The following is a 26,170-nucleotide window of genomic DNA, read 5'->3' on the forward strand; positions in this document are numbered from 1 at the left end:
GCTCAGTCGTTAAGCGTCTGCCTTCGGCTCGGATCATGATCCCAGGGTCCTGGGATCGAGCCCCACATTGGGCTCCCTGCTCGGCCAGGAGCCTGCTTCTCCCTCTCCCACTCCCCCTACTTGTGTTCCCTCTCTAGCTGTCTCTCTCTCCCTGTCAAATAAATGCATAAAATCTTAAAAAAAAAAAAAAAGAATTTTGGATTACTTTCAAGTTGGTTTACTCTGTACTATAGTAAAATAGTTTTTATAAATTTGTTTGATTCACATTCCCTCCAAGTTTTTTGTTGTTTTTCCCCAACATTTTTTGCTGAGATAAATGACTTTTTGGTAAAAATAGAAAAAAAAAAGTCACCAAATTGCTGTCTAGCCAAAGAACATGCAATTTTTGGCAAGAAGAAACAGTGTCTACAATCCAATGATATTATTTAATAATATGCCAGATTATTTATTACAAAGTATTTCTCAAAACAGATGTGGTCAGAACATTTGGGTGCCTTCAGAGGCATCTGTCTAGCTAAGATGTAAGGATGAAAAATAAGCCATCTCTTCTTCTGATTCTCTGCTGCAGAGGAGAACCTATGATTTGTATATATGGAAATAAGTGCAGCTATTAAAAGTTATTTAATAGGCAACAAAAAAGTTAATGCTTATGGAGACCGACTGGCTTTGTAGTCAACAAAAGAGTATCAGTGCAAACTGTTTTAGATAGGAAGGCTGAGAAAAGATGATGAAATGAAGGAACAAATTAGTTAAGATAGCAACAAAGGGCTCCCCCTAGACTGGGGTTTAAAAGAATCAGGAGCGGGGCACCTGGGTGGCTCAGTCGTTAAGTGGCTGCCTTCAGCTCAGGTCATGGTCCCAGGGTCCTGGGATCGAGTCCCGCATCGGGCTCCCTGCTCAGCGGGAAGCCTGCTTCTCCCTCTCCCACTCCCCCTGCTTGTGTTCCCTCTCTCACTGTGTCTCTCTTTGTCAAATAAATAAATAAAATCTTTAAAAAAAAAAAATTTGCTTTAGACCCTTTAAAAAAAAAAAAAAAAAAAAAAAAGGATCAGGAGCGAGGAACAAGGGTAGGGAAATTGAATTCCTTTTTGAGCCAGAAATAGAAACCCAGGGACCAGATTTGGAAAACCATTTTCTTAGCAGTCATTGGTGATGTCACAGCTTAAACTGGACCAAAAGTAGAAACAGTGCATCTGTAGAATTCTATAAACCACTTCTTATTTACTGAAAATAAATTTTGGGCTTGCAAAAATCCTTTTGCCTATAATAAACGAGTAGTCTGTTTTTAAATTGTTATTACTCTTAAGACACAAAGGCTGTAAATATGAGTAATTGGCAGCAAAGCCTGGAAGGCTGGTATATAGGCACTAGGTTAAACAATATGATTCCTATAATGGGGCTGTTCATACCCAAAATATTACCTTAAATTAACATGGAAATATTCACATTTCAGGCAAACATTCAAAGAAAATTTAACACCTATGTAACATATTCTCCTTACACATTTTAGAGTGGAGGCACCTTAGGAAAAGCAATTCTATCTTGCTGTAATTCACGAGTCTCCTAATGTATTTTTTTCCTTTATTGTACAATGGCTAGTGGTTTGAAAACATTTTGGATGACAGCATATGTTGTAAAATACTTGTTTTATATAATGACATCCTAAATCAAACATTTTAAAAATAAAATCTAAAATTTAACAGAAAAAGCAATTGTTCTAATCCACTACAGCACATATAAACTAAGACATTCAATATATATATTTTTTCTTATTACAAGATACTAAAAAAAAATCTACATTGCTACTCTAAGGCTAGGTGTGAAAGTTTCCAATATTGATATATGAAAGAGAGATATTCCTTAAGTTTTCTGTGTGGTGAAATGTAGTAATTAGAACCTAGTTTTCAGTTGCTTTCCATTTTAATATTAAACTGAGAAATATTCCCTTGAATCAAAGCTTTTATATTTGCTACACATTCTATGACTTGAATAAGTGTCCATGTGAAAAAGTATGTCAGAGTATGTGTTGTTCTCCAACACCTTTGTCTTTTCTGACTGGTCTTAGTTCCAAAGTTGGGCTTTGTAAGTTGGACCATCTTATCTGCCTGTTCCAAGTCTCAGCTCATAGGTGACCAGGTACTTTTTTATGTGACATTCTTAGGTGACCAGGACACTTCTCACTAAAATGGCTAGAGCCAGACCCAGGCATCCCAGCTCATCAGCCAAGTCTGCAAAGCCATGTCACCTAATGGCTTCCCATGATAAAATGAGTTTGTGTATTTGACGCTGTTATGATGGCTAGGTCCTTTAATGTCATTCCACACATTTCTGTGCCCATGAGACTTCTTCCTGAAGGGCCAGCATTATTTTTGATAAGAACTTTAGATCACTGCAAAATTTAAGAATTAACTGAAAGTAAACTTTAAAGAAAAAAAAAGTCAAAGAGATAGACTAATATCAATAGATGATTACTCATTATTTGATTCACAGTTTTTTTCTACTATGATACATTAGAAAGTACCATAAAAATGTTACTTTATCAATGGATTTTATGATACATACTTTCTCTTGCAAGCAATTTTGTAGGAGGTTCTGTTCTCTGTAAAGTCAAGAAAGGTTGGGCATTTAGTTATTACCTAGGGTCAAGAATTTATATAACTTTTTCCAAAATTTCTAATCATTGAATCATCTGTTTCTTTTCTTTATATCTGAGAGTTTTTCTACAGAAATTCAAAAGGAAGAATAAACTTTATTTTTTGTCCAACCCCCGCCCACCCCCCCCAATTTATCCTGCTCCTTTGATACTCACGTACTTTATTGCTTGGAAGAATAGAATTGTAGCTGCTGCATAAAAAATATATCTATCTGAAAAGTCCAATTCTGAGCCACCTTTGTCAAGCCTGCTTTGTGGTTCTCTGGGGGAGGACACAGAATTGGAGGAGAGGGTGGGCTAGTCCTTTCTGTCTGCTAAAAGGTACCATGAGGCAAAGTATTTGACCAGAGCTTTCTGATAATCGTTTACTTACCCTTTTAAATCCCATGGTCCCACCTACACTTTCACCAAACAGCAGGAAGGGAATATGTGAATGATATTCAGTAACTATGGGTTAAAATAATAGGTTCCTAGCCATATGCAATACTAATTTAGATGGAGACCTTTTCTTCATATGAAGATATTCTATCATGTGTTCTAATTAGAATTATTTATCAACACACACTAATGAAATAAAAAACATAGTTTCTGAATTGTAACAAATAAAAGAAAATAATGAAAATTATAGAAAAAACAAATAGTTAATAAAGGCAGATCAAAGACCATATTATGATACTTTCATAAATTTCAACATGGGCTCTTTTCTTATAATCAGATATATGATACTCTCATATATTTCAATCCTCTTCCTACTTTCTTAAAAGAAAATTGACATTCCTTTTTCATTTTTGTAGGCCTGTGCTATACATTATAACATTCAGTTTTTCCCAAAGTCTAAAATTCAATCATGAGAAACAGCAAGACTGAGAATTACATCCTAAATCTTGGCAGAAAAACAAAACAGAACAAAACAAAAAACAAGCAAAAAAACCCCATCTTCACTCGTTTCAGCTCAGAAATTAGGCTTGGTAGTAACAACCCATATTTAGATTAGAACCTTTTTGCAGTATGGAACCTGGAACATGAAAGCTGATGTCAGTGACATGTTTTCTATATTTTGGCCTTCTTTATTTTTTCAGGATCTGGTTTCTCAGAAGTCAACCTAAGCATAATTTTCTTCTTTTAGACATTCTGCAATCTAACTCTCCCAAATTCATTTTTTCTATTCTCTTTACATTCTACTGTAGGTACCAAATGGAACTCAAGGAGCCCAGCCTATTGACTGATAACTGTCCCCAATAGGCTCTCTGCCCCAAGGCATGCATATAGATCCAAAGAGCAAAGACTTAATAAAATTGACCAAATAACAGAAAGCTTTAATGAAGACCACTTTCAACAGTTATAATAACCATATAAAGTATGATATCAGTGAAAAAGGCAGAGTAAGGAGCTCTGAAAACTTACTCTTCCATAAAAGCAATTGGAAAACTGGCAAAAAAAATTTCTTTTATAATTTCATAATAAATGCTTTTATAGCCATTTTTTTTCAGTTTTCTGAACTCTGAAAATTAACCAAAGGCTTTCAGCATTCCAGAGAATGTTTATTCAAGAAAAATGATTGATCTAGGTAAGAACAGTGAGCTTTGTGGGGTTTTAACTTGCCCTATTTCTATCCCCTTTCTCCAGCTCCATGGTATCCTTGAAAAGCAACACCTTTCAATCACAGGGGCATGGCTTTGTTCATTGTGGTATCTGCCTAACATTTAGCATTATGTTTTGAACATAGAAGTTTCTTAATAAATATTTGATAAATAAATTCCCACTTAAAGTCTTTTGGATCTAGGCCTAATCTCTAATACAAAATGAAGCCTTTGTGCAGGTCACTAATATGGGCTTCTAGAGCTGATTCCTGGTTTCTTGCCTTCAATTTTTCTTATATATTTCTATCAGAGTTGTCTATCATGCATGCTAATATGACCGCTACATTCCCCCTCCAAACCATCAGAGTGCCACCCATTAAATAAACTACAAATTCCTGACCACGGTCTGCACAGCTGCAGACTTACTGCCTTCTTCACCCTGTTACTCCTAATGTCTTCCATCCAATAATATGAACTTACTCATTATCTAAGTGCAGGACATAATTATTGCAACTCTGTTTACCCCCACTGCTATGGTATTTGATTTGTCTTCATTCTCTTGGTCCTGAATTTCCATGTCTATTTTATAAACCTTTCTGTATGCCTTTTGTATTAACATTAGAAAAAAATAGAATTAAACAATAGAAGAAAGAGAGGGAAGATGAGGTGGACAGTATATCAGATGTGATGATTCTATCATAAAGTCTTATGAAATCTGGAGTTAAATCAGAACACGAGGAATGGGATATGTGTATGATGGGAAGAGTCAGACTGGAAAGTATTGTTAGTTGTGTTTTATTTGTACTCTGACCTGAGGTTAGAATGGGTACGTGAAACTAAAAGTATTTTATTCCCATCAGTTTGGGAGGGACTGGTGAAGAAGCTCCAGGCCATGCCTAGAGTTAATCATCTTAGCTGAGCTAAGATTTTTAATGAAAGAGTAGCCAAAATATTTGCTATGAAACATTCAAATGATTCTGTGGTTCTGTAATCTTGGGTGGGAGAAAATGAAGAGGCAGGAATTAAGACTTTATTATGAGCCTCTTCTAACCTATTTAATGAAGAGGCAAGTATTTATATTTCCAATAAATAAAAAAAAATATTTCAACAAGTAAAATAAAAATAGTCATTATTTACACATGATCATCATTCCTCCACTTTGTATTTTAAACTGAACTCGTCAGTTTTCTTCCTTCTGCATCTATTATAGTGCTACATATCCTATGTACTCTCAGTAAGTCAGTTAAATTGACAGCCATCAGTCCTAAAAGAAGATACTTCCTCCAAGGAAGTTTGATCTGAATATTTTGATAACCTTTACCACCATACATCTCTTAACTTTGACCTACCATTTTCATAGGGATTTGGGGTTTCTAAAGTATATCCTGGACATTATTTGGCATATTACCTTTATAAGAATGTGATGATATTGGGTCTAAAATAATAGTTTTTTGTTTTTTTCCCCCTAGAGTTGAGAAAACCATACATAACCACCAACAGAATAGGTGGCCATTGAGGTTTGAGGAATGAAAATCCCTCAGGCCCCCCAAATTTCTTCTTCAGAGACTTGCAATTTCCATCCTCAGAGGTTATTATTTGAGGTTATACTGCAAATACCCGTTAGGAGAATAATTGATTAAGTCATCAATATTTGCAGTAAACTAACTTACCATCCTTGGGAAGCCAATAATCTCAAAAGGCCTAAGAAATGGTAAATGTTTCAAAGGTGATAAAAGCAAAGGAACAAGGTCCAGATGCTGGAAAACTCTTGAAGAGGAGGGATTACGGTAGGATATACTTGAACATGGTTGAAGACTCTGAAGTGAAGGGGGAAGTGTAGAACCACAGTGGGGATAAGGAAACAGAGAAGGAAGAGGAAAAACATTCCCTTTGTCTGCTTTACAATTTAAGCTTAGTGCTGAGAATTTGCAAAAGACAGAAGTTTCACTAAATCCAAGTAGAACTACTAGAGGATTCTATGTAATCATTTGCTTTTGAATAGCACTCATGTAATTATTAAAATATTAATTTATATTTACACATTAATTTTCTTAGATACTTACGTATTTGAGAAAGCACGAGAAGGGAAAGTACCCTGGGCTGTGGCATGAACCTGAGGTCCTATTTATTAGAAAAAGAAAATTGTAATTAGTTTGTATTCTTCCCCAGCAATTTGTGAAATGGAAATTAATATTCTTTAGTAGATCTTTATTCTTTGGTACTATCTTGTTTAAAGGCCTCCAGAGATTCTCCACAATGAAGCCCAAATTCCTTAGGAAGGCATAAAATATACCATACAATCTGATGTTCTCACTTACCTCTGCAGTGTCTACTCTGGCTAGTCTCTATCTATTCATATATAATCTATGGTCCATAGACACAGAATGATATAATTTGCTAAATATATCCTGTTTTCCATGTCTCTGGGCCTTTGTTTTTGCCATTTCCTTTGTCTGGAGCACCCTATGCCTTCTTTTTAACTTCTCATCTTTTAGGCTTCACTCAGTTTGTATTAATTCCACCAGAAAGCCTTGCCTAAGTAAATAAATATCCTTCTTTAGTGCCCCTGAAGCATTTTACACGTTTCTATTACAAAACTCATTATGTTATATCATAATTAAATGTTTACTTTTCTGTCTTCCTGACTATGAAATAAATTTACCACTATATCTTCAGCACTTAACACACAGTAAGTATTCAGTAACATTTGTTTGTTGAATCCATTATTTAATTAATATGTTCCTCAACATTTATGCATTGATTTGTCTGCCATTAATCTTCTCCTACTTGAATATTATCTAACTTGCTTTGTATATAATCTAGCAAGATTCTATTGCTGAGTTTTGGTAAATACTCAGGATTGAAGTGATATAGGAAGTCTTTCTGCAGTACATCTCTACAGGCATACTGAATTGGTGTATGTCAATTATGCAAAAACACAAATGAATTAAAGTTTTAGACAAAAAGATTGCCCTAATTTCAGAAAGTAGTATTAGTAATTAGAACTAGTTCAAAGTTAAGTTTAGATGGTAACTCTTGTTTCTTCCAGCAAATGAGTAACCAATAGGTACTAACGATGTGTATAAAATGTCTTACTTAAATCCTGTGAACCATTTTGAGTTTGTTTTTATAGATACGTTTTTGTGTATGTTCAGTTTGGTAGAAGTAATTGGAATTAAGAGTGCACAGATCTGAGAAATTAAGTGTGAAAATAATGCTATTTTAAAAGCAAAGTAAAAAAAAAAAAGCTTTTCTGTTTCCATTAATATGCTGGAGTAGATATCTAAAAAAATTGCCTAGAATTCTATATAAATAATTTAAACTACCCTCTTAAAAGCAGCTAAGCTTTCAAACACATTAAGAGAAATCTTTGAGAGTAAAAAATTTGTAATAACACAAATCTAGAGTGGTAAGCAAGTTTTGAAGCTGATGCTTGCTCTGTGAGCATTGGCAATACCTACAAACAAAATGGGGAATCAAAACTAAGTAAGAGCCTCTAAAAATATACTAGATGCCAAAGAGCTATACCCTTGGTTGAAGAGTTGTCTTAAAAACAAAAACAAAAACAAAAAAACTCATGCCACAGAGGTAGCAGCACAAATAAACTATGTCTTGGCTACAGCTGTGGATAGAGGAATAAGAGGAAAAAAATAAAAATCTCTTTTAAGAGATAATCTGTGATTATGAATTCCAATATGACTTTGAGGTTCAAATCTATATGGTCATAAAACTCCAAGTAAGAAATTAATTTAAAATGAACCTGTGTTTATACCTCTTCCAGATGCCTAGCAGAAGCATATGGAAATTTTTTAAACTGCTTTATAGAGGTATAATTGGTACTCAAAGAACTGTACATATTTAATGTGTTGAATTTGAGTTTTTATAGAGCAACACACACTATCCAAATATAGAATTCCTAATGATACATTTCTGTCAAAAATGAGCTTACATATAACAATAATGCCCCCTACACACACACACACACACACACACACACACACACACACACACACACAAAGACAAATATGAAGAAACAAATCCCTGTGACTATTAGCAGGAAAAAAAAAGCATTTGAATTAGACATCACTATTTCAGATATTTGAATTACCAGAGAGAGAATATTTAAAAAGTGTATCTTATATGTATAAATATATAAAGAAGGGATTGGAAAACATAGGAATGGAACAAGAACTTATCAAAAAAGTCCAGTTAAATTTGAAAAATAACTATTCAGAAATTATATATATATGCATATATATATATATATATAATGTTTGTTTAATCAGAGAAATTTCAAAATGCATTGAATTGATAAAATAGTAAATTAGATAAACTGAAGAAAGAATTGGTCATTTGGAGGACAAATTTGAAGAAATTAACCAGAATGCAGCACAGAGAAATGGAAAATATGATAGTTGTTAAAGGATGTAGAAGAAAAAAAAGGAGGTCTAAATATACATAACTGGAGTTTTAGAAGAAAATAATAAAGAAAGTGGGGAGAGGCAATACAGGAGAGGAAAAGTAGCTGAAACTTGTCCAGAACTGTTCACCATAATAATACTAAAGAAAAATAAAAGAAAGACCTTAAAAGCAGACTGAGGTGTGTGTGGGTAGGGGAGGGGGAGAATCACTTATGCAGGAATTATTAAATAGAGAAAAAGTAGAACATTTAAGTAAAACAATATCTTTACAGTGCTAAGAAAAAATAGCTGTCCTTAAGGACTTGTATACCCAGCCATAATTATATCCCAGAACATGGTAAAATAGAGTTTTATCAAACAGAATCTGAGGATTTACTCCCCAAATTCATTTACTAATGACATTTCTAAAGAATGGATTTACTTTAGGAAGAATGAAGGTGATTCTAGAAAGTATGAAATGCAAAAGGGAATGGTGAACAAAAAAAATACTGGTAAACATGGACAAATATAACCAAAACCTGACTGTATAAAAATCAGAATTTTAATTTAGCTGGTAAAAAAATCAAAACTAAACTATTGGTTAAATATGATATGAAATAGTGATTTAGAAGTTAATTATTTTAACTTTGACTTTTACTTTAAGCATACATGCAAAATTCAAAGGTAATTGTCAAAAGGAATATACATAGCATACAGTTTCTAAAACAGTAGAGAGAAAAATGGATTAAAAATAAGCTTAGGAGAGGCAAGATGGCAGAGGAGTAGGGGACTCTATTTCAACCGGTCCCCTGAAATTAGCTGGATATCTACCAAACCATTCTGAACACCCAAGAAATCAGCCTGAGATGTAAGAATATATATCTGGATCTCTACAAGCAGAAAATCTCTGGCAGTTGTGAGGTATGAAGGGCAGAGCCATGATTCTGCGGGCAGGTATCAGAAAATAAACAGAAGGGGGAGGGAGCCACCATAAGCTGGCGCTGGGAAGGTAATATAACACCAGAGAACAAAAGCGTCCCCAGCGGGGGACCGGGCACAGACTCACAGACCGATAGTGGCAGGGAAAGGACTTTAGAGCAGCCCCCAGACAGGATCCAGGAGCTGTGGGTGCATGCATGAACTGAGGCAGCTCGTGGTTTTAGAAGCACAAAGGGCAGAGACACACCAAGCCCTGCAATCTACCTCTGAGAGAGTTGCTGTGGTGCGCACCACAAGGGAGGCTGCAGTTTTTAGCAGTGCAGACAGAAACGGAGGCTCTGTGTCTTGGAGGGCTCAGTGAAGAGCAGACTACAATTTCTCTGCTCTGGGTCATAGGTTTGGGTATGGTGATTTTTGCTTTGACTCTCGGAAGAGACAGAAGAGACTCAGAAAGCTACAAAAGCTCAAAAAACTGGTTTCCACTGAGCCCCCCCCCCCCAACAGGGGCAGGGCAACTCTGCCCAAGCAGGGTTGCATGAAACAGCACAGCAGGTCCCTCCCCCAGAAGAAGACAGGGTGGAAGAACAAGAGGACGACAACCCTAGGGTCCCTATAAAATGGGTGCATCTTGCTTCGGTTGTGGTTAATACTTTGGGCTCTTTACATTCCCTCAACCACCCCTCAACAGAATGACTAAGAGGAGGAACCCCCAACAAAGAAAAGAATCATAGACTATGGCCTCTGCCACAGACCTAATGGATATGGATATAAGCAAGATGTCAGAGACAGACTTCAGAGTAGCAATTATGAAGTCGATATCTAGGCTTGAGAAAAATATTAGTGACAATATAGAATCTTTAAAGGCAGAAATGAGATCTAATCAGGCTGAACTTAAAGATACATGAATGAGATGCAGTCTAAACTGGATACTCTGACAGCCACGGTAAAAGAGGCTGAAGAATGAATTGATGAGCTAGAAGATAAGATGATAGAAAAGAAGGAAGCCAGGAGGCCTGGGATAAACTCCTGAAAGCTGAAGAGATCAGCCTGAGAGAGATTAATGACACCATGAAACGTTCCAATGTCAGAATTATTGGGATCCCTGAGGGAGTGGAGAGAGAGAGAGGACTAGATGATATATTTGAGCAAATCATAGCTGAGAACTTCCCTAATCTGGGGAATGAAACAAGCATTTATGTCCATGAGGCAGAGAGGATCCTTCCCAAGATCAATGAGAAGGATCAATGCCCCAACATATAATAGTAAAACTCGCAAATCTTAGAACGAAGGAAGCAATCCTGAAAGGAGCTGGGGGAAGAGATTTCTTATGTACAGAGGGAGGAACATCAGAATAACATCAGACCTGTCCAAAGAGACCTGGCAAGCCAGAAAAGGCTGGCAAGACATATTCAGGGTACTAAATGAGAATAACATGCAGCCAAGAATACTTTATCCAGCAAGGCTGTCATTCAGAATGGATGGAGAGACAAGGAGTTTCCAGGACAGGCAGAAACTGAAAGAATATGTAACCACTAAGCTGGCCCTGCAATAAATATTAAAGGGGATTCTATAAAAGGAGAAAGTGACATAGAATAGAAATTTACAGAGACAATTTATAGAAATAGGGACTTCACAGGCAATAGGATGGCACTAAAATCATATCTTTCAATAGTCATCTCAACGTGAACAGCTTAAATGCTCCCATGAAACAGCACAAGGGTGCAGATTGGATAAAAAGACATGACCCATCCATATGCTGTCTACAAGAGACTCATTTTGAACCTAAAGATACATCCAGACAGAAAGTGAGGGGATGGAGAACCATTTTTCATGCCAATGGACCTCAAAAGAAAGCCGGGGTAGCAATTCTCATAATAGACAAATTAGATTTTAAGCTAAAGACTGTATTAAGAGATACAGAGGGACATTATATCATTCTTAAAGGGTATATCCAACAAGAAGATCTAACAATTGTAAATATTTATGCCCCCAACATGGGAGGAGCCAACTACATAAGCCAACTGTTAACCAAAATAAAGAAACATATTGATAATAATACAGTAATTGTAGGAGACCTCAATACTCCACTCTCAGCAACAGACAGATCATCTAAGCAGAAAATCAACAAAGAAACAAGAGCTTTGAATGACACATTGGACCAGATGGACTTCATAGATACATACAGAACATTCCACACTAAAGCAACAGAATACTCATTCTTCTCAAATGCACACAGAACTTTCTCCAGAATAGATGACATACTGCATCACAAGTCAGGTCTCAACTGATACCAAAAGACTGAGAGTATGCCCTGTTTATTTTCAGACCACAGTGCTTTGAAACTGGAACTCAATCACAAGAAAAAATTTGGAAGGAATTCAAACACATGGAAGCTAAAGACCATCCTGCTAAAGAAATGTTTGGGTCAACCAGGAAACTGAAGAAGAACTTAAACAACTCATGGAAACCAATGAGAACAAAAACACATCAGTTCAAAACCTATGAGATACTGCAAATGTGGTCCTAAGGGGGAAATAAATAGCCATCCAGCCTCACTCAAAAAAGTAGAAAAATCCCAAATGCACAAGCTAACTTTATACCTAAAGGAACTGGAGAAAGAACAGCAAATAAAACCTAAACCAAGCAGGAGAAGATAAATAATAAGGATTAAAGCAAAGATCAATGAAATAGAAACCGTAAAAGCAGTAGAGCAGATCAATGAAACTAGAAGCTGGTTCTTTGAAAGGATTAATAAGATCAATACCTCTGGCCAGACTTATCCAAAAGAAAAGAGAAAGGACCCAAATTAATAAAATTATGAATGAAAGGGGAGAGATCATGACTAACACCAAGGAAACAGAAAAAATTATTAGAAATTATTATTAGCAACTATATGCCAATAAATTAAGCAACCTGAAAAAAATGGATGCCTTCCTGGAAACTTATAAACTACCCAGACAGAAACAGGAAGAAATTGACAACCTGACTTGACCAATAACCAGTAACGAAATCGTAGCAATAATCAAAAACCTCCCAAAAAATAAGAGTCCAGGGCCAGATGGATTCCCAGGGGAATTCTACCAAACATTTAAAGAAGAAATACTACCTATTCTTCTGAAGCTGTTTCAAAAAATAGAAACAGAAGGAAAACTTCCAAACTTGTTCTATGAGGCCAGCGTTACCTTGATCCCAAAACCAGGCAAAGACCCCATCAAAAAGGAGAATTACAGACCAATATCCCTGATGAATATGGATGCCAAAATACTTGACAAGATCCTCGCCAACAAGATCCAACAGTACATTAAAAGGATTATCCATCACGACCAGGTAGGATTTATTCCTGGGATGCAAGGGTGGTTCAACATTTGCAAATCAATCAATGTGATAGAACACATTAATAAAAGAAAAGACAAGAACCATATGATCCTCTCAACTGATGCAGAAAAAGCATTTGACAAAATTCCTTTCCAGATTAAAACTCTTCAGAGTGTAGGTATAGAGGGAACATTCCTCAATTTCATAAAATCCATCTATGAAAAACCCACAGTGAATATTATTCTCAAGGGGGAAAAGCTGAGAGCTTTTCCCTTAAGATCGGGAACATGACAGGGATGCCTACTCTCACCACTATTGTTCAACGTAGTACTAGAAGTGCTAGCAACAGCAATCAGACAACAATAAGAAATAAAAGGAATTCAAATCGGCAAAGAAGAAGTCAAACTCTCTCTCTTCGCAGATGAGATGATACTTTATGTGGAAAACACAAAAGACTCCACCTCCAAATTACTAGAACTCATACAGCAATGCAGTAATGTGGCAGGATACAAAATCAATGCATAGAAATCAGTTGCTTTTCTATACACTAACAATGTAACTGTAGAAAGAGAAATTAGGGGATTGATTCCATTTACAATAGCACCAAAAACCATAAGATACCTCGGAATAAACCTAACCAAGAGGTAAAGAATCTATACTCTAGGAACTACAGAACACTCATGAAAGAAATTGAAGAAGACACAAAAAGATGGAAAAACATTCCATGCTCATGGATCGGAATAATAAACATTGTTAAAATGTCTATGCTGCCCAGAGCAATCTACACTTTCAACGCCCTCCCTATTAAAATACCAGTGGCATTTTTCAAAGAGCTGGAAAAAACAATCCTAAAATTTGTATGGAACCAGAAAAGACCCCAAATTGCCAAGGAAATGTTGAAAAAGAAAGACAAAGCTGGGGGCATCACGTTGCCTGATTTCAAGCTATATTACAAAGCCGTGATCACCAAGACAGCATGGTACTGGCACAAAAACAGACACATAGCCCAATGGAACAGAATAGAGAGCCCAGATATGGACCCTCAACTCTATGGTCAACTAATCTTTGACAAAGCAGGAAAAAATACTGAATGGAAAAAAGACAGTCTCTTCAATAAATGGTGCTGGGAAAATTGGACAGCTGTATACAGAAGAAGGAAACTCGACCATTCTCTTACACCATACACAGAGATAAACTCAAAATGGATGAAAGACCTCAATGTGAGACAGGAATTCATCAAAATCCTAGAGGAGAACATAGGCAGTAACCTCTTCAACATCAGCCACAGCAACTTCTTTCAAGACACGTCTCCAAAGGCTAGTGAAGCAAAAGTAAAAATGAACTTTTGGGACTTCATCAAGATAAAAAGCTTCTGCACAGCAAAGAAAACAGTCAACAAAACTAAGAGGCAACCCACGGAATGGGAGAAGATATTTGCAAAAGACACTACAGACAAAGGGCTAATGTCCAAGATCTATAAAGAACTTCTCAAACTCAACACCCAAAAAACAAATAATCAAGTAAAAAACTGGGCAGAAGACATGAACAGACACTTTTCAAAAGAAGACATACAAATGGCTAATAGACACATGAAAAAATGTTCATCATCATTAGCCATCAGGGAAATTCAAATCAAAACCACATTGAGGGGGCGCCTGGGTGGCTCAGTCGTTAAGCGTCTGCCTTCGGCTCAGGTCATGATCCCAGGGTCCTGGGATTGAGCCCCACATCGGGCTTCCTGCTAGGCGGGAAGCCTGCTCCTCCCTCTCCCACTCCCCCTGCTTGTGTTTCTTCTCTCACTGTATCTCTCTCTGTCAAATAAATAAATAAAATCTTAAAAAAAACCCCAACACATTGAGATAACACCTTACACTAGTTAGAATGGTAAAAAATTAACAAGGCAGGAAACAACAAATGTTGGAGAGGTTGTGGAGAAAGGGGAACCCTCTTACACTATTGATGGGAATGTAAGTTGGTACAGCCACTTTGGAAAACGGTATGGAGGTTCCTCAAGATGTTAAAAATAGAGCTACCCTATGGCCAGCAATTGCACTACTGGGTATTTACCCCAAAGATACAGATGTAGTGAAAAGAAGGGGCACATGCACCCCAATGTTCATAGCAGCAATGTCCAAAATAGCCAAACTGCAGAAGGAGCTGAGAGGCCCTTCAACAGATGAATGGATAAAGAAGATGTGGTTCATATATACAATGGAATATTACTTAGCCATCAGAAAGGATGAATACCCACCATTTGCATCGACGTGGTGGAACTGGAGGGGATTATGCTAAGTGAAATAACTCAAGCAGAGAAAGACAATTATCATACTGTTTCACTCATATGTGGAACATAAGGAATAGCATGGAGAAGGAAGGGAAAACTGAAGGAGGGGCAATCATAGGGGGAGACGAACCATGAGAGACTATGGGCTCCGGGAAACAATCTGAGGGTTCCAGAGGGGAGGGTGGTGGGAGGATAGGGTAGCCCAGTGATGGGTATTAAGGAAGTCACATGATGAACATTGGGTGTTATATGCAAATAACGAATCATGGAACACTACATCAAAAAGTAATGATGTACTGTATGGTGACTTACATAATAAAAAAAATAAGCTTAATACTCTAAAAGAAATCAAGAAAGGAGAAATTGAAGGGAAATATAAAAAAGCAGAACAAAGTAAAAGCACCAATAAGGCATGAGAAATATTCCAAGGTTTTAATTAACATAAGTGTAAATGGCTTAAATTCAATTAGTAGTCAAATTCCTAGACTCAATAAAAATAAAACAAGGTGATGCAGGTGTAGAGTGCTTACAAAAGCCACATCTATACATAAAAAGATACTAAGACACAAAGCTGATATAGCTATATTAGTGTCGGACCTACTAAATTTGAGACAAAAAGCATCACTTATGATAAAGATCCATACATAATAATAAAAAACTTAATTTTACAACCGAAACTAATATTACACTGTATGTTAACTAACTGAAATTTAAATAAAAAAAAACAACCTCAATTCACCAGGATAGTCCTGGATGTGCCGAGTAACCCAGACCAAGAATTAAAAAGTAAAAATGGACAGAACTACATGGAGGAGTTGATAACTAATCATTCCCAATGATTTTTAGAACAGAGTAAATAAAAGTATATAGAATATTTGAACTACACAATTCAACATCTTGATTGAATGGAAATATTTAGAACATGGCACCACCAAATTGATAATATTTATTATTTTCAACCACACAGAACATGTACAAAATTAATCATGTGTGCTAAGCCAATAGGGCAATTTTGCAGATATTTCAAAAATCTGGTATCATAAAGGCCAGGCTGTCAGTCCACAAAGCAATTAAATTGGAAATCAATAGCAAAAAGGAAACTAGAAATCCAATATACTTGAAATTTTAAAACTAATCTATAAATACAAAATAACACAAAATTGGAATTTAGATAGGATTTTTAAAAAATGAAAATATTGTACATTAAGTTTTACAGTACATTTCAAAATCTCTTACATATCACCAATTAAGTGCCACACACTATTCTAAGCACTTTTACAAATATTAACTTATTGAATTGCCATAGGAATCATATGAATGATGTACTATTACTGTTCATGTAACAGCACTCAAAAGAGTTTTAAAGTTAACTTGCTTCAAGTTAACACACTCCTTGCTTACTGACCTAAGGTTCTTGATCTGTAACAGAACTAATTTACTTCCTTTGAGATCTGCAGACCACTGGCCTTGGGGAATGAAGGACCAGAACATTCCCAGGCCACAGAGGCCAGACCTATTTGAAGCCATCTGGACTCTGATTAGCCCAACAATCTTTTAGCAAAATGTTTTTCTTTTTTAAGGTCACACTATGACTTTACCGACCTCCCTTTGTGCATCTGTAGACCTTGCCCTCCTTTGCAGAACAAACAGAGTAGTCTTGCACAACCCCTGGGTACCAAGGAACCAGACCTTCTTGCACAACCCCCACCCTGGACACAAAAGAACTAGAACTTCTTGCACAACTTCTGAGCTGAGAGATAACTCTAGCTGACATCACTGAGTCTGCAGGTAATAAAAAAATGTCACAGACTACTGTACTCCCTTAACTGATTAAACCCCTTTAAAAATCTTATGGCCAGGCAGAAACCTCAGACAAGAGACTGCCTCTCTCCAGATTTCAGGCCTCCTGAATAAAGCTCAAATTCCTTTTTAATCAAAACTCATCTCTTGATTGGCCTTTCCAGAGATGGGCAGTGAATTTGGGTTAGGTAATATTCTCATTTTATAGTTGGAAAAGCCAAAGAACAGAGAAATTAAATAACTTGGCCAGACATAAATTTTTAGTGTTGGAGTGTGGATTCAATTTAAGTAGTCTTGCCAGTATATATGTTCCTACCTATTATGCCATACTGCCTTCTGATAATCTGATCCATGTGGATAGGACATACGATTACTTGATGCCAAGAAATTTGAAAATTTAGATGAATAAATTTACAAGAAAAGTGTAACTTGTGAAAACAAACTCAAAAAGAAACAGAAAATACATAGTTTCAAATCTAATTGATTCTGTAGTTTTAAATTTTTTCTCACTAAGAGATCCGGGACCAGGTTAAATATTTTGCTGGTGATTTGTACCAAACATTCAAGGAATATTTAGCACCATACTAGGCATGAAGCAGGAGCTCAATAAATGTTAGTAGAAAAAGTGAATTAAGAGATTGCATAACTTACTCAATAGCTGTTACTGATATTTACCTGATTCACAGAAGTAGCTTGGTCTCTTGTTTGATCTTTCATTCCAATCAGCATTTAATTCCTTCTACATAATCCAAACAACAAAACAAACATCCTCAAAGGATTTTTTTTCCTCCAGGATTTGAACATCAACTATTACTTATATATTTAAAATACAAAAATTTAAGATTTTGAGAGCTTCTCTTAACTGTCAGTTTTTAAGAAATGCACACATTTTGTGATGTTTATGTTAAATCTATTTACAGAATTTAAAAGTTCACACTTGTATCATGGGAGGTCCACAAGACCGCCCACACATTTGGTGATTTGCTAAGACTCATGGGACTCAGAATATAGTTGTACTCACATCTAAGATTTATTACAGTAAAAGGATACACTGTAGGATAAAGAAGGGGAAAAGACACAGGCTGAGTCTGGAAAAATCCATGCATAGTTTTTCTTATGCCCTCTCCTCCTGTGAGAGGACACACTTAAGCATGCTCTCTTCTCTAGCAAGTTAAAAAAAAAAAAAATGCAGTAACATGTACAGTGTTTCTGCCCAGAGAAATCCATTAGAAACTCAGCACTCAAAGTCTTTATTGAAGGCTGGTCATAAGGACGCCCTCTGCCTTAGTGCATATCAAAATTCTAACCTCCTAAAAAGAAGTCAGGTGTTCAGCAAAAATCACATTATTTGCTATTAATATAGTGCACCATCCATTCAGCTCAGGAAAGTTCCCTATCACTTAGGGACTGTTAGAAAAACTAACTTCCCCAACACTAGCCAAAGGGCAACCTTGACAACAGTCTCAAGCCTGCTATGTTAACCCCTTCCTACATAGTAGTATTCACTGGCATCCTAAAATTAACTATCTGTGGAATGCACTGTTTAGTAAGTAAGCTTATCAACTCAGTGGGACAAAAGAATAGGTGTGTTTTTTAACAAAGCTACAATAGGAAAAAAGTTCAAGTAGAGCTGAAGCAGAGAACAGGTTCTCTGAATACAGAGGGATGTGGTTCTCTAGACTTGTTCAAGAACTCAATATGTTCAGTGAGGTAAATCCAGTGAAATAAATAGGCTTTTTTTTTTTTTTTTTTGCCCCCCAGGTCTGAGAGCTGAACATAGACCGCTACAAATACATTTTCTGACAGTGGTAGGCTATGTACATTTGGAAGCAGAGTGTAATATTTAGTATAATAAAATGGCCATGCTATTTCTTATAATAAATTAGGAATTTTTGGACATTTCGTACTCATTTGAGATCAAGATAGGTGGCAAATTTAATAATACACACATTAACCAAAAAAAGTCAGTAATAAAACTTAGATACTGTTTTTACAGGAGTTTTTTGTTTGTTTGTTTGTTTGTTTTTTAGTAAAGGACATAGCTTTTGCAATCTGTTGGGCAATATTAGGATCCTAAATATTGAAGTTGGTAAGAAATTTTTTTTTGACTCTTAGCATACGTAAAATGGAAAATGACATAGTAGAACACTGAACTGTAAAATGTTTATAATAAAACTGCACTACACAGTCTGTCAATTATTATGCATTAGAAGAAACAGAAAATGATGCCACTTCCTACCCTAATCAAGTAGAATTCATTTGGAAAGAACTTAATAAATTACCATTTTCAAATCATGTTAACTCTTTAGCACAGTTGAACAGTTAACACTGTGTTACTAATGGAATGGATGATGTGGTTTTGACTCCTATCTATAATAAGTAGGCAACTCACAGAAAAAAAAAATCTAATTTATATCAGAAGACATACCCTGAATCTTTGCTGGTAACTTTCCAATAGCAGAAAACTGATGGCTGGTCAAGAGCCAAGAGGACAGATAGCATGACTGTCTCTGAACAGTCCATCAGTACTAGTTAAAGCCCAATAAAAGGCCAAATTAATACTTCCTCTGAAGGCTGCAGGTATGTACTGTGAACTACAGTGTTGTAGCCTATATTTAGAAAGATTATCCTAGGACTATTAAAATTTTATTATGATATGACTAATTTCAGGGAGTGAAGCAGTTTGGTATGGTCACTTCATGAATGAAAATTTTTATACCAATGCTGATCATAAGATTGTATCTCATTTATTTTACTTGCATTTGGAGCAAAAGAAATATTATATACCTCATCTTTTGGAGGATCCAAATAAGACTGTGAAGATCTTGGACAATTTCTTGTGGGTGAAGTTTGAGGTGAAATAACTGAATTTTGAGCTAAGATGTTTACAGCTCCTAGAGAAAGAAGAGATAATTTTACATATGAGAAGATCATATTTCTGGAGAAGGGTGAATGCTAATGAATATATTTGATCCAATGCTCTCTCTGCTGAGCTGCCACAATCACTGAATTACCACAATTAGGGATATATTTGAGTTAAGGAAGTATCTCCAAGAATAACATGACCTTTGTAAATGTTCACTGGCTACAAATTTCCAGTGGTTTTCACCATTGCCTTTGGAGACAAATCTGAAATCCTTAACCTCTAATCCTAATTTATTTAATATTATGCCAGCTTAATTCCTATAATTAAACACAGACCATTGCCAGAATTATTTTCATTTCATTCAGGCTGCAATGGAAGACCAACTCACTATGTGGATAGGGGAATAACCAAAGCTGTGTTTTAGGAAGAATGCTTTCACAGTAAAATTTATGGTGGATTAAAAAGAGGAGGAGGAGAATGGAGGAAGATTACTGAAATAGTCAAGGATGAAGGAAACAAAGATAGAAGCTGTGGGAATGAAAAAATAGGAAAGGGCAAAAGAAATTAAGGAGGTAGATTAGACAGAAAGTGGCAACTCTGGGACACAAATACAAAAAAGAAGAGTCAAAGATAACTCACATTTTGTGTCTGGATGAAAACAAGAAAAATCAGGAAGATGATGAGTTTGATATTCTATTGAATTAGAGGTGATCATTGGCCACTGGATGTAGGTGTCCAATATTTTCTGTATATATATGTAGGATATGCATGGGAGTATTTTTAGTGACTTCCAGAAATCTAACAAGGCACAGAAAAATTTAGCTAATGTGTAGTCCACTGAAGGGGAGATGAGAAGTAAGATGTATTATCTATGGAAGAACTAAAGGCCGTGGAGTATGGGGATCATCCTGGAGACAGGTCTCTGTAGTGTACCTTACTGGATCCCAGTTTATCAGTAATGTGCTATAGCACTATAAACAGCCACAGCAGGGACCCTAACTTTCCGCACTGCACAAAATTCAAAAGCCATACTCATCAAGCAATCACTGAAATATATGAGCCAATTATAATATCTATATTCATAAATAATTTTATACCATGCCTTACTTTCCAAAATATGGTTTTTATAATCAAGTAAAACAACTTCAAAAACTATATGATAAAACTATGATTATGAAATTAACAAAATAACAAGTTTGACTGTTTTTCACTTTCTTACCTCTATCATCAAAAACACTTGATTTTCTAGTTACTCCATCTTTCTATATGGTACATTAAGGAGAAAAACATTCATTAGCAACTGTACTTCTAAAAGAAATTTTGCCTCTATCAGTCAACCAAATTTATAAAAACTTTCCCCCATTTATGCCCTAACTTTCAACTAAAATTGTCTCAGGGAAAATATATATTAACAACCTTCTAGAATATCTTCTATAGGGATCTCAAATTTAATTAGTTTAAAATTGAGTTCAGTATGTAGCAATGTACAGTTGTTCCTTTTCTAGTATTCTATATTTTGTTTAAAGGCATAGTAATCCATTCAATGGTTAGTTCTAAAAGTTTAGAGTCACTCAATCTGTTTAAGGGAAATAAATATAACCCATACCAATCCAGCTTACAGCTAGGCAAACACATTTCTCAAAATTTTGATCAAAATTTTATTTTGATTTTGAGAACATCATTTCATTGTGATATCATTTTTCTGTGTCTGTCTGTCCCATCAGGCAATAGGTCCTCAAGGGGAGTGATTATGTTTTATTCATCTTTTTATCTTATGTGTCCCAATTTCCTCATTTTCCCTTCCTTCTGGTTCAGCACAGGGCTTGGACAACAATAGATGTTCAATAAATTTTAGCTATTATTATTGCAATTGCTAAATGTTTGGATTAGTTTCTGCTAAATTACATAGTGACTCAATACTCTGAAGGGAAGATCTGGCCTCATGAATAGACCCTAATATCTATAGCCAATCAGTATTATGTTAGTGAAGGAGATAGGACAAAAAAGTCAAAGATTAACGAGATAAAAAATCACCATTCAAAAATTTGAGACCGAATTTTATACCTTTTGTTCAGTACCACTAACTTGCACTTCTGACTGGCCAGCTGAAGTTGTTGGTTTTTTGACAACAGTCTTTGAACTACTTAAAGATTGATAAATAACATTTGCTGCAGGTCCTAAAAGTAAAGGAGAGAGAAACACCATAGTTGTTTTTTTTTTTTTTTTTAACAACCTATTGAAGGGTAACTGAAATATGACAAACTATACTTATTTAAATTGAATGTTCTTTTTTCAATTTTAAAATATGTCTACAACTCTGAAGCTATCACTGCAATCAAAATAACTTTTCCAATACCATTAAATTTTTTTCATCCCCTGAGAAGTGTTTTATTATATGAATACATCACAGTTTTTTATCTACTTACCTACTGTTTGGGTTGTTTCCATTTTGGCCTCTCACAAATAAACCTTTATGAGCTTTCATGTACAAGTCACTGTGTGGACATGAGTTTTCATTTCTAAGGGGTAAATACCTAGTAGTGGAATGACTGGATCATATGGTAAGTATAGGTTTAACTTTTAAAAAACACCACACTGTTTTCCAAAATGGCTATACCTTTTGCATACCATTCAGCAGTGCATCAGAGTTTCAATTCTTTCACATCCTTGTCCACATTTAGTAAGCAGAAGAAAGAAAATAGTAAAGATCAAAGTGAAAATCAAAGAAATAGAAAAAAGAAAGAAAATAATGAACCTAATAGCTGATTCTTTGAAAACTTCAATAAAAGTGATAAGCCAGATTGACCAGGAAAAAGAGAAGACACAAATTTTCAGCATTAGGAAAATTAGAGATAATAGCATGACGGAAGTCTATAGATAATACTAAAAATAATAACAAAGGAATATTATGAAAAATGTATGGCAGTTAAGTTTAAAAACTTATATACAAATGACAAATTCCTTGAAAAACACAAACTAATCTCATTCATGAATAGTTGATATGAAAAACTACATATCTATCAAAGAAATGGAATATGTTAAAAACATGTCCGGAAAGAGCTTCAGGCTCAAATGACTTCATTTCTGAATTATATCTGATATTTAAGGAAGAAATCACACAAATTCCATACAAAGTCTTACAGAAAATTGAAGAGGAATGAACTTCTCTCTCAATTCATACTTTGAGATCAAGATCACCTTGATCTCAAAATCATTAAAAGACATTACAAGAAAAGAAAACCTCCGTCAACATCCCCCCACTAACAAAGATACAAAAAATATAAATAAAATAAATTGAATCCAACAATATAAGATAAAGATAATGCATAATGAATGAGTAAGATTAATCCCTAGAATGCAGGACTGGTTTAACATTTAACATTAAAAATAAGTCAAAGTGATTCACAACATTAAAAGAAAAAAGAAAATTTAGATGATTATCTGAAAGATGCAGGGGAAAATAGGATAAAGTTCAATACCATTCATGATAAAACCTCTTTGTGAACTAAGAATATGAGGATGTGTCCTTCCTCTGATAAAAGCTATCTTCAAATCTCTAGAGCTGATACTCTAATTTATATTGATCACTTTCCCTTAAGTTTTTGGAACAAGATTAAGATGTACACAATCACCATTTTATTCAACACTATCCTGGAGGTGCTAGCCAGCAAGAAAAAGGAAATGAAAAGTGAGTCCAAGTAAATCCCAGCAGACTATGTTGTAGAAACTAGAAAGCTCATTCTAAAATTTATATGGAGGGGCGCCTGGGTGGCTCAGTCGTTAAGCGGCTGCCTTCGGCTCAGGTCATGATCCCAGCGTCCTGGAATCGAGCCCCGCATCGGGCTCCCTGCTCGGCGGAGAGCCTGCTTCTCCCTCTACCACTCCCCCTGCTTGTGTTCCCTCTCTCGCTGTCTCTCTCTCCATCAAATAAATAAATAAATAAAATCTTTAAAAAAAAAAATAAATAAAATAAAATTTATATGGAGATATAAAGGCCCTATAATAAGCAAGTCAGCCTAGAAGAACCACGAATGTTAGAGAACTCAAACTGCCATTCAAGACTTATTATAAAGCTACAGTAATTAAGAGAACATTGTATTCACATAAGAACAAATAGATAAATAAAACAGGAGACTTTCCACAAATAGGTCTGTCTGTATATCTATCATCTATATATGTTCACTTTATCTTTGCAAAAATTCCACTAAAACTCAATGATGTTGAAGCAATTGAATGTGTATAAGATAAGCTTGAATAAGCCTGTCTTCCCAGATAACAAGGAAGCTACCAAAAATCATTAGGGTTATGTCACAAAGGACTCAAGAATTATCCTAAAAGGAGATCCCACTGGCCAAAGCTATCAAAATTTCAGCATTAATAAACATAGTAACAGAATTGTATTGAAGCACATTGAATTTATTTAAATCTATAAATTCATAATGACACAAAACAAAACTAGTTGCTTACTGTTGGAGGATGCTACTGAAACAAGTTACTATTTTGAAAACTGATAAATAATGGTAAAATATTAAGCATCAGTCTGCTTTTCTGAAGTATCCTGTACCACACTGTAACCAAATAGTAGTTAAGAGGAAGTTTATTTTATACAAGTATTACAGTTAATCTATGAAGAAGGAATGATAGAATTAAAATATCCCAACTTTGCAACCTGTAATTAATTCATGGATCTAGGCCTTGAACATAAATGGCTGCTAACATTACAAAGAGAAAGAAAAGGAGATATTATATTCCACCTGATGGAAAGACTAACCACCATCTATGAATCAGTCTTGTTAGAGAAACTGAACCTGCAAAATGACAGCATAAGAAGACCCTGACCTCACCTTCTCCCTTGGACACACAAAATCTCCAGCTACATCTAGAACAACTCTCTCTGAAAAAGAGAGATAAAAAGGCCACATCTGGTTGAGAGGAGAGGCAGAGGCATGGTCTAACTGAAAACCCCACCCCCAGTGCAGCAACCCACAGGTTAGAGGGATTTCACAAATATGGAGCACATCCCTGAGTTTGAGCCCCCTAACGCTTGGGACCTGCACTGGAAAGATGAGCCCCCAAACATTTGACTTTAAAAATCAACATGGCTTATGTCTAGGAGATTCAAAGGGCATTGGGAAACTGAAACTCTGTTCCTAAAGGGCTTGTGCGCAGACTACTTATCCTGAGACCCAGCACAAAAGCAGCAGGCTGAAAAGCACTTAGACCATACATAAAGGAGATCCACTGGCTATTCTTAAAGCATTTGCTGGATGGGCAGAGGTTTGTTCCAACTCTCTCCAGGGAAGGAGGTGCTGGTTGGTGCCATTTTTACACTCTCCTACCTTGCTAAGTGCTGGCAATGCCAGATGCCATTTTTTACTCTGTTTACCCTGTTAGCACTGCTCCTGTGGTTCTGCCCCACTAAAGCCAGTGGGTGGGCTTGCCTGCCCCAACGCTCCCCTGTGGCCCTGCCAAAGCCAGTAAGTACACATAGTTCACAAGAGATACCCTTTGAATGCCTATCTCTGGTGGCCAAGGGGCCCTGTGTTTTGGGGCCCCAGGGGACTGAAGCAATCAGAGAGACAGTTCTTGGCAGGATGCTGCACAGACAACAGGTGAAACACACCCCCAGTCTTCTTTTGACCACTCCCTTAAGACTGGGAGAGAGAGATGTTTTGCCTCATACATAGAAGCAAAGAATCAAGTGAAATTAGGAAATGGAGGAATGTGTTCCAAATTAAAGAACAAGAAGAGCCCCCAAAGAAAACTTTAAAAAACAAAGATAAGTAATTTGCCTGATAAAGAGTTCAAAGTAATAGTCATAAAGATGCTCATGGATCTTGAGAGAAGAATGGATGAACACAGAGAGATCAACAAAGAGAGAGAAAATACAAGAAAGTGCCAAACATTAAGTCATAGGGCTGAAGAATACAATAACTGAAATGAAAAAAGACACTATAGGGGTTCAACCGCAGACTGGATGAAACAGAAGGAAGGGCTAGTGACCTGGAATACAGGTCAGTGGAACTCACCCAAACAGAGCAGCAAAAAGAAAAAAAAAGGTCAAAAAAATAGATTAAAGGACCTATAGGTACCTACCGGGATGCCAATTAGGCAAAAAAAGAAAAACAACAGGAATCCAAATTGGAATGGAAGAAGTAAAACTGTCACTATTTGTGAATGACACGATTTTATATATTGAAAAGGTATTATGCTAAGTGAAACAAATCAGAGAAAGACAAATACCATGTAATTTCACTTATATGTGGAATCTAAAAAATAAAACAGATAAACGAAACCAAACTCACAGATGCAAAGAACAGATTGGTGGTTGAC

At 35.9% G+C, this 26,170-nt stretch overlaps 1 protein-coding gene across 1 annotated transcript in view; it reads right to left on the reverse strand.

Annotated features, from left to right (window-relative positions):
* The window catches only part of FSIP2 (fibrous sheath interacting protein 2), a 107,225-nt gene that overhangs the window by 55,183 nt on the left and 25,872 nt on the right, over positions 1-26,170 (reverse strand). The window contains exons 10-15 of the mRNA XM_032420585.1: positions 21,902-22,014; positions 21,057-21,099; positions 19,759-19,865; positions 17,647-17,710; positions 6,297-6,354; positions 2,563-2,599 (exon numbers count right to left, since the gene is read on the reverse strand). Of these exons, the coding sequence (XP_032276476.1) occupies positions 2,563-2,599; positions 6,297-6,354; positions 17,647-17,710; positions 19,759-19,865; positions 21,057-21,099; positions 21,902-22,014 (422 nt within the window). The remainder of the gene's footprint in view (positions 1-2,562; positions 2,600-6,296; positions 6,355-17,646; positions 17,711-19,758; positions 19,866-21,056; positions 21,100-21,901; positions 22,015-26,170) is intronic.

This window comes from Phoca vitulina, unplaced genomic scaffold (genome assembly GCF_004348235.1).
Source record: "Phoca vitulina isolate PV1807 unplaced genomic scaffold, GSC_HSeal_1.0 scaffold1, whole genome shotgun sequence".
NCBI classification, from domain to species: Eukaryota; Metazoa; Chordata; class Mammalia; order Carnivora; family Phocidae; genus Phoca; species Phoca vitulina.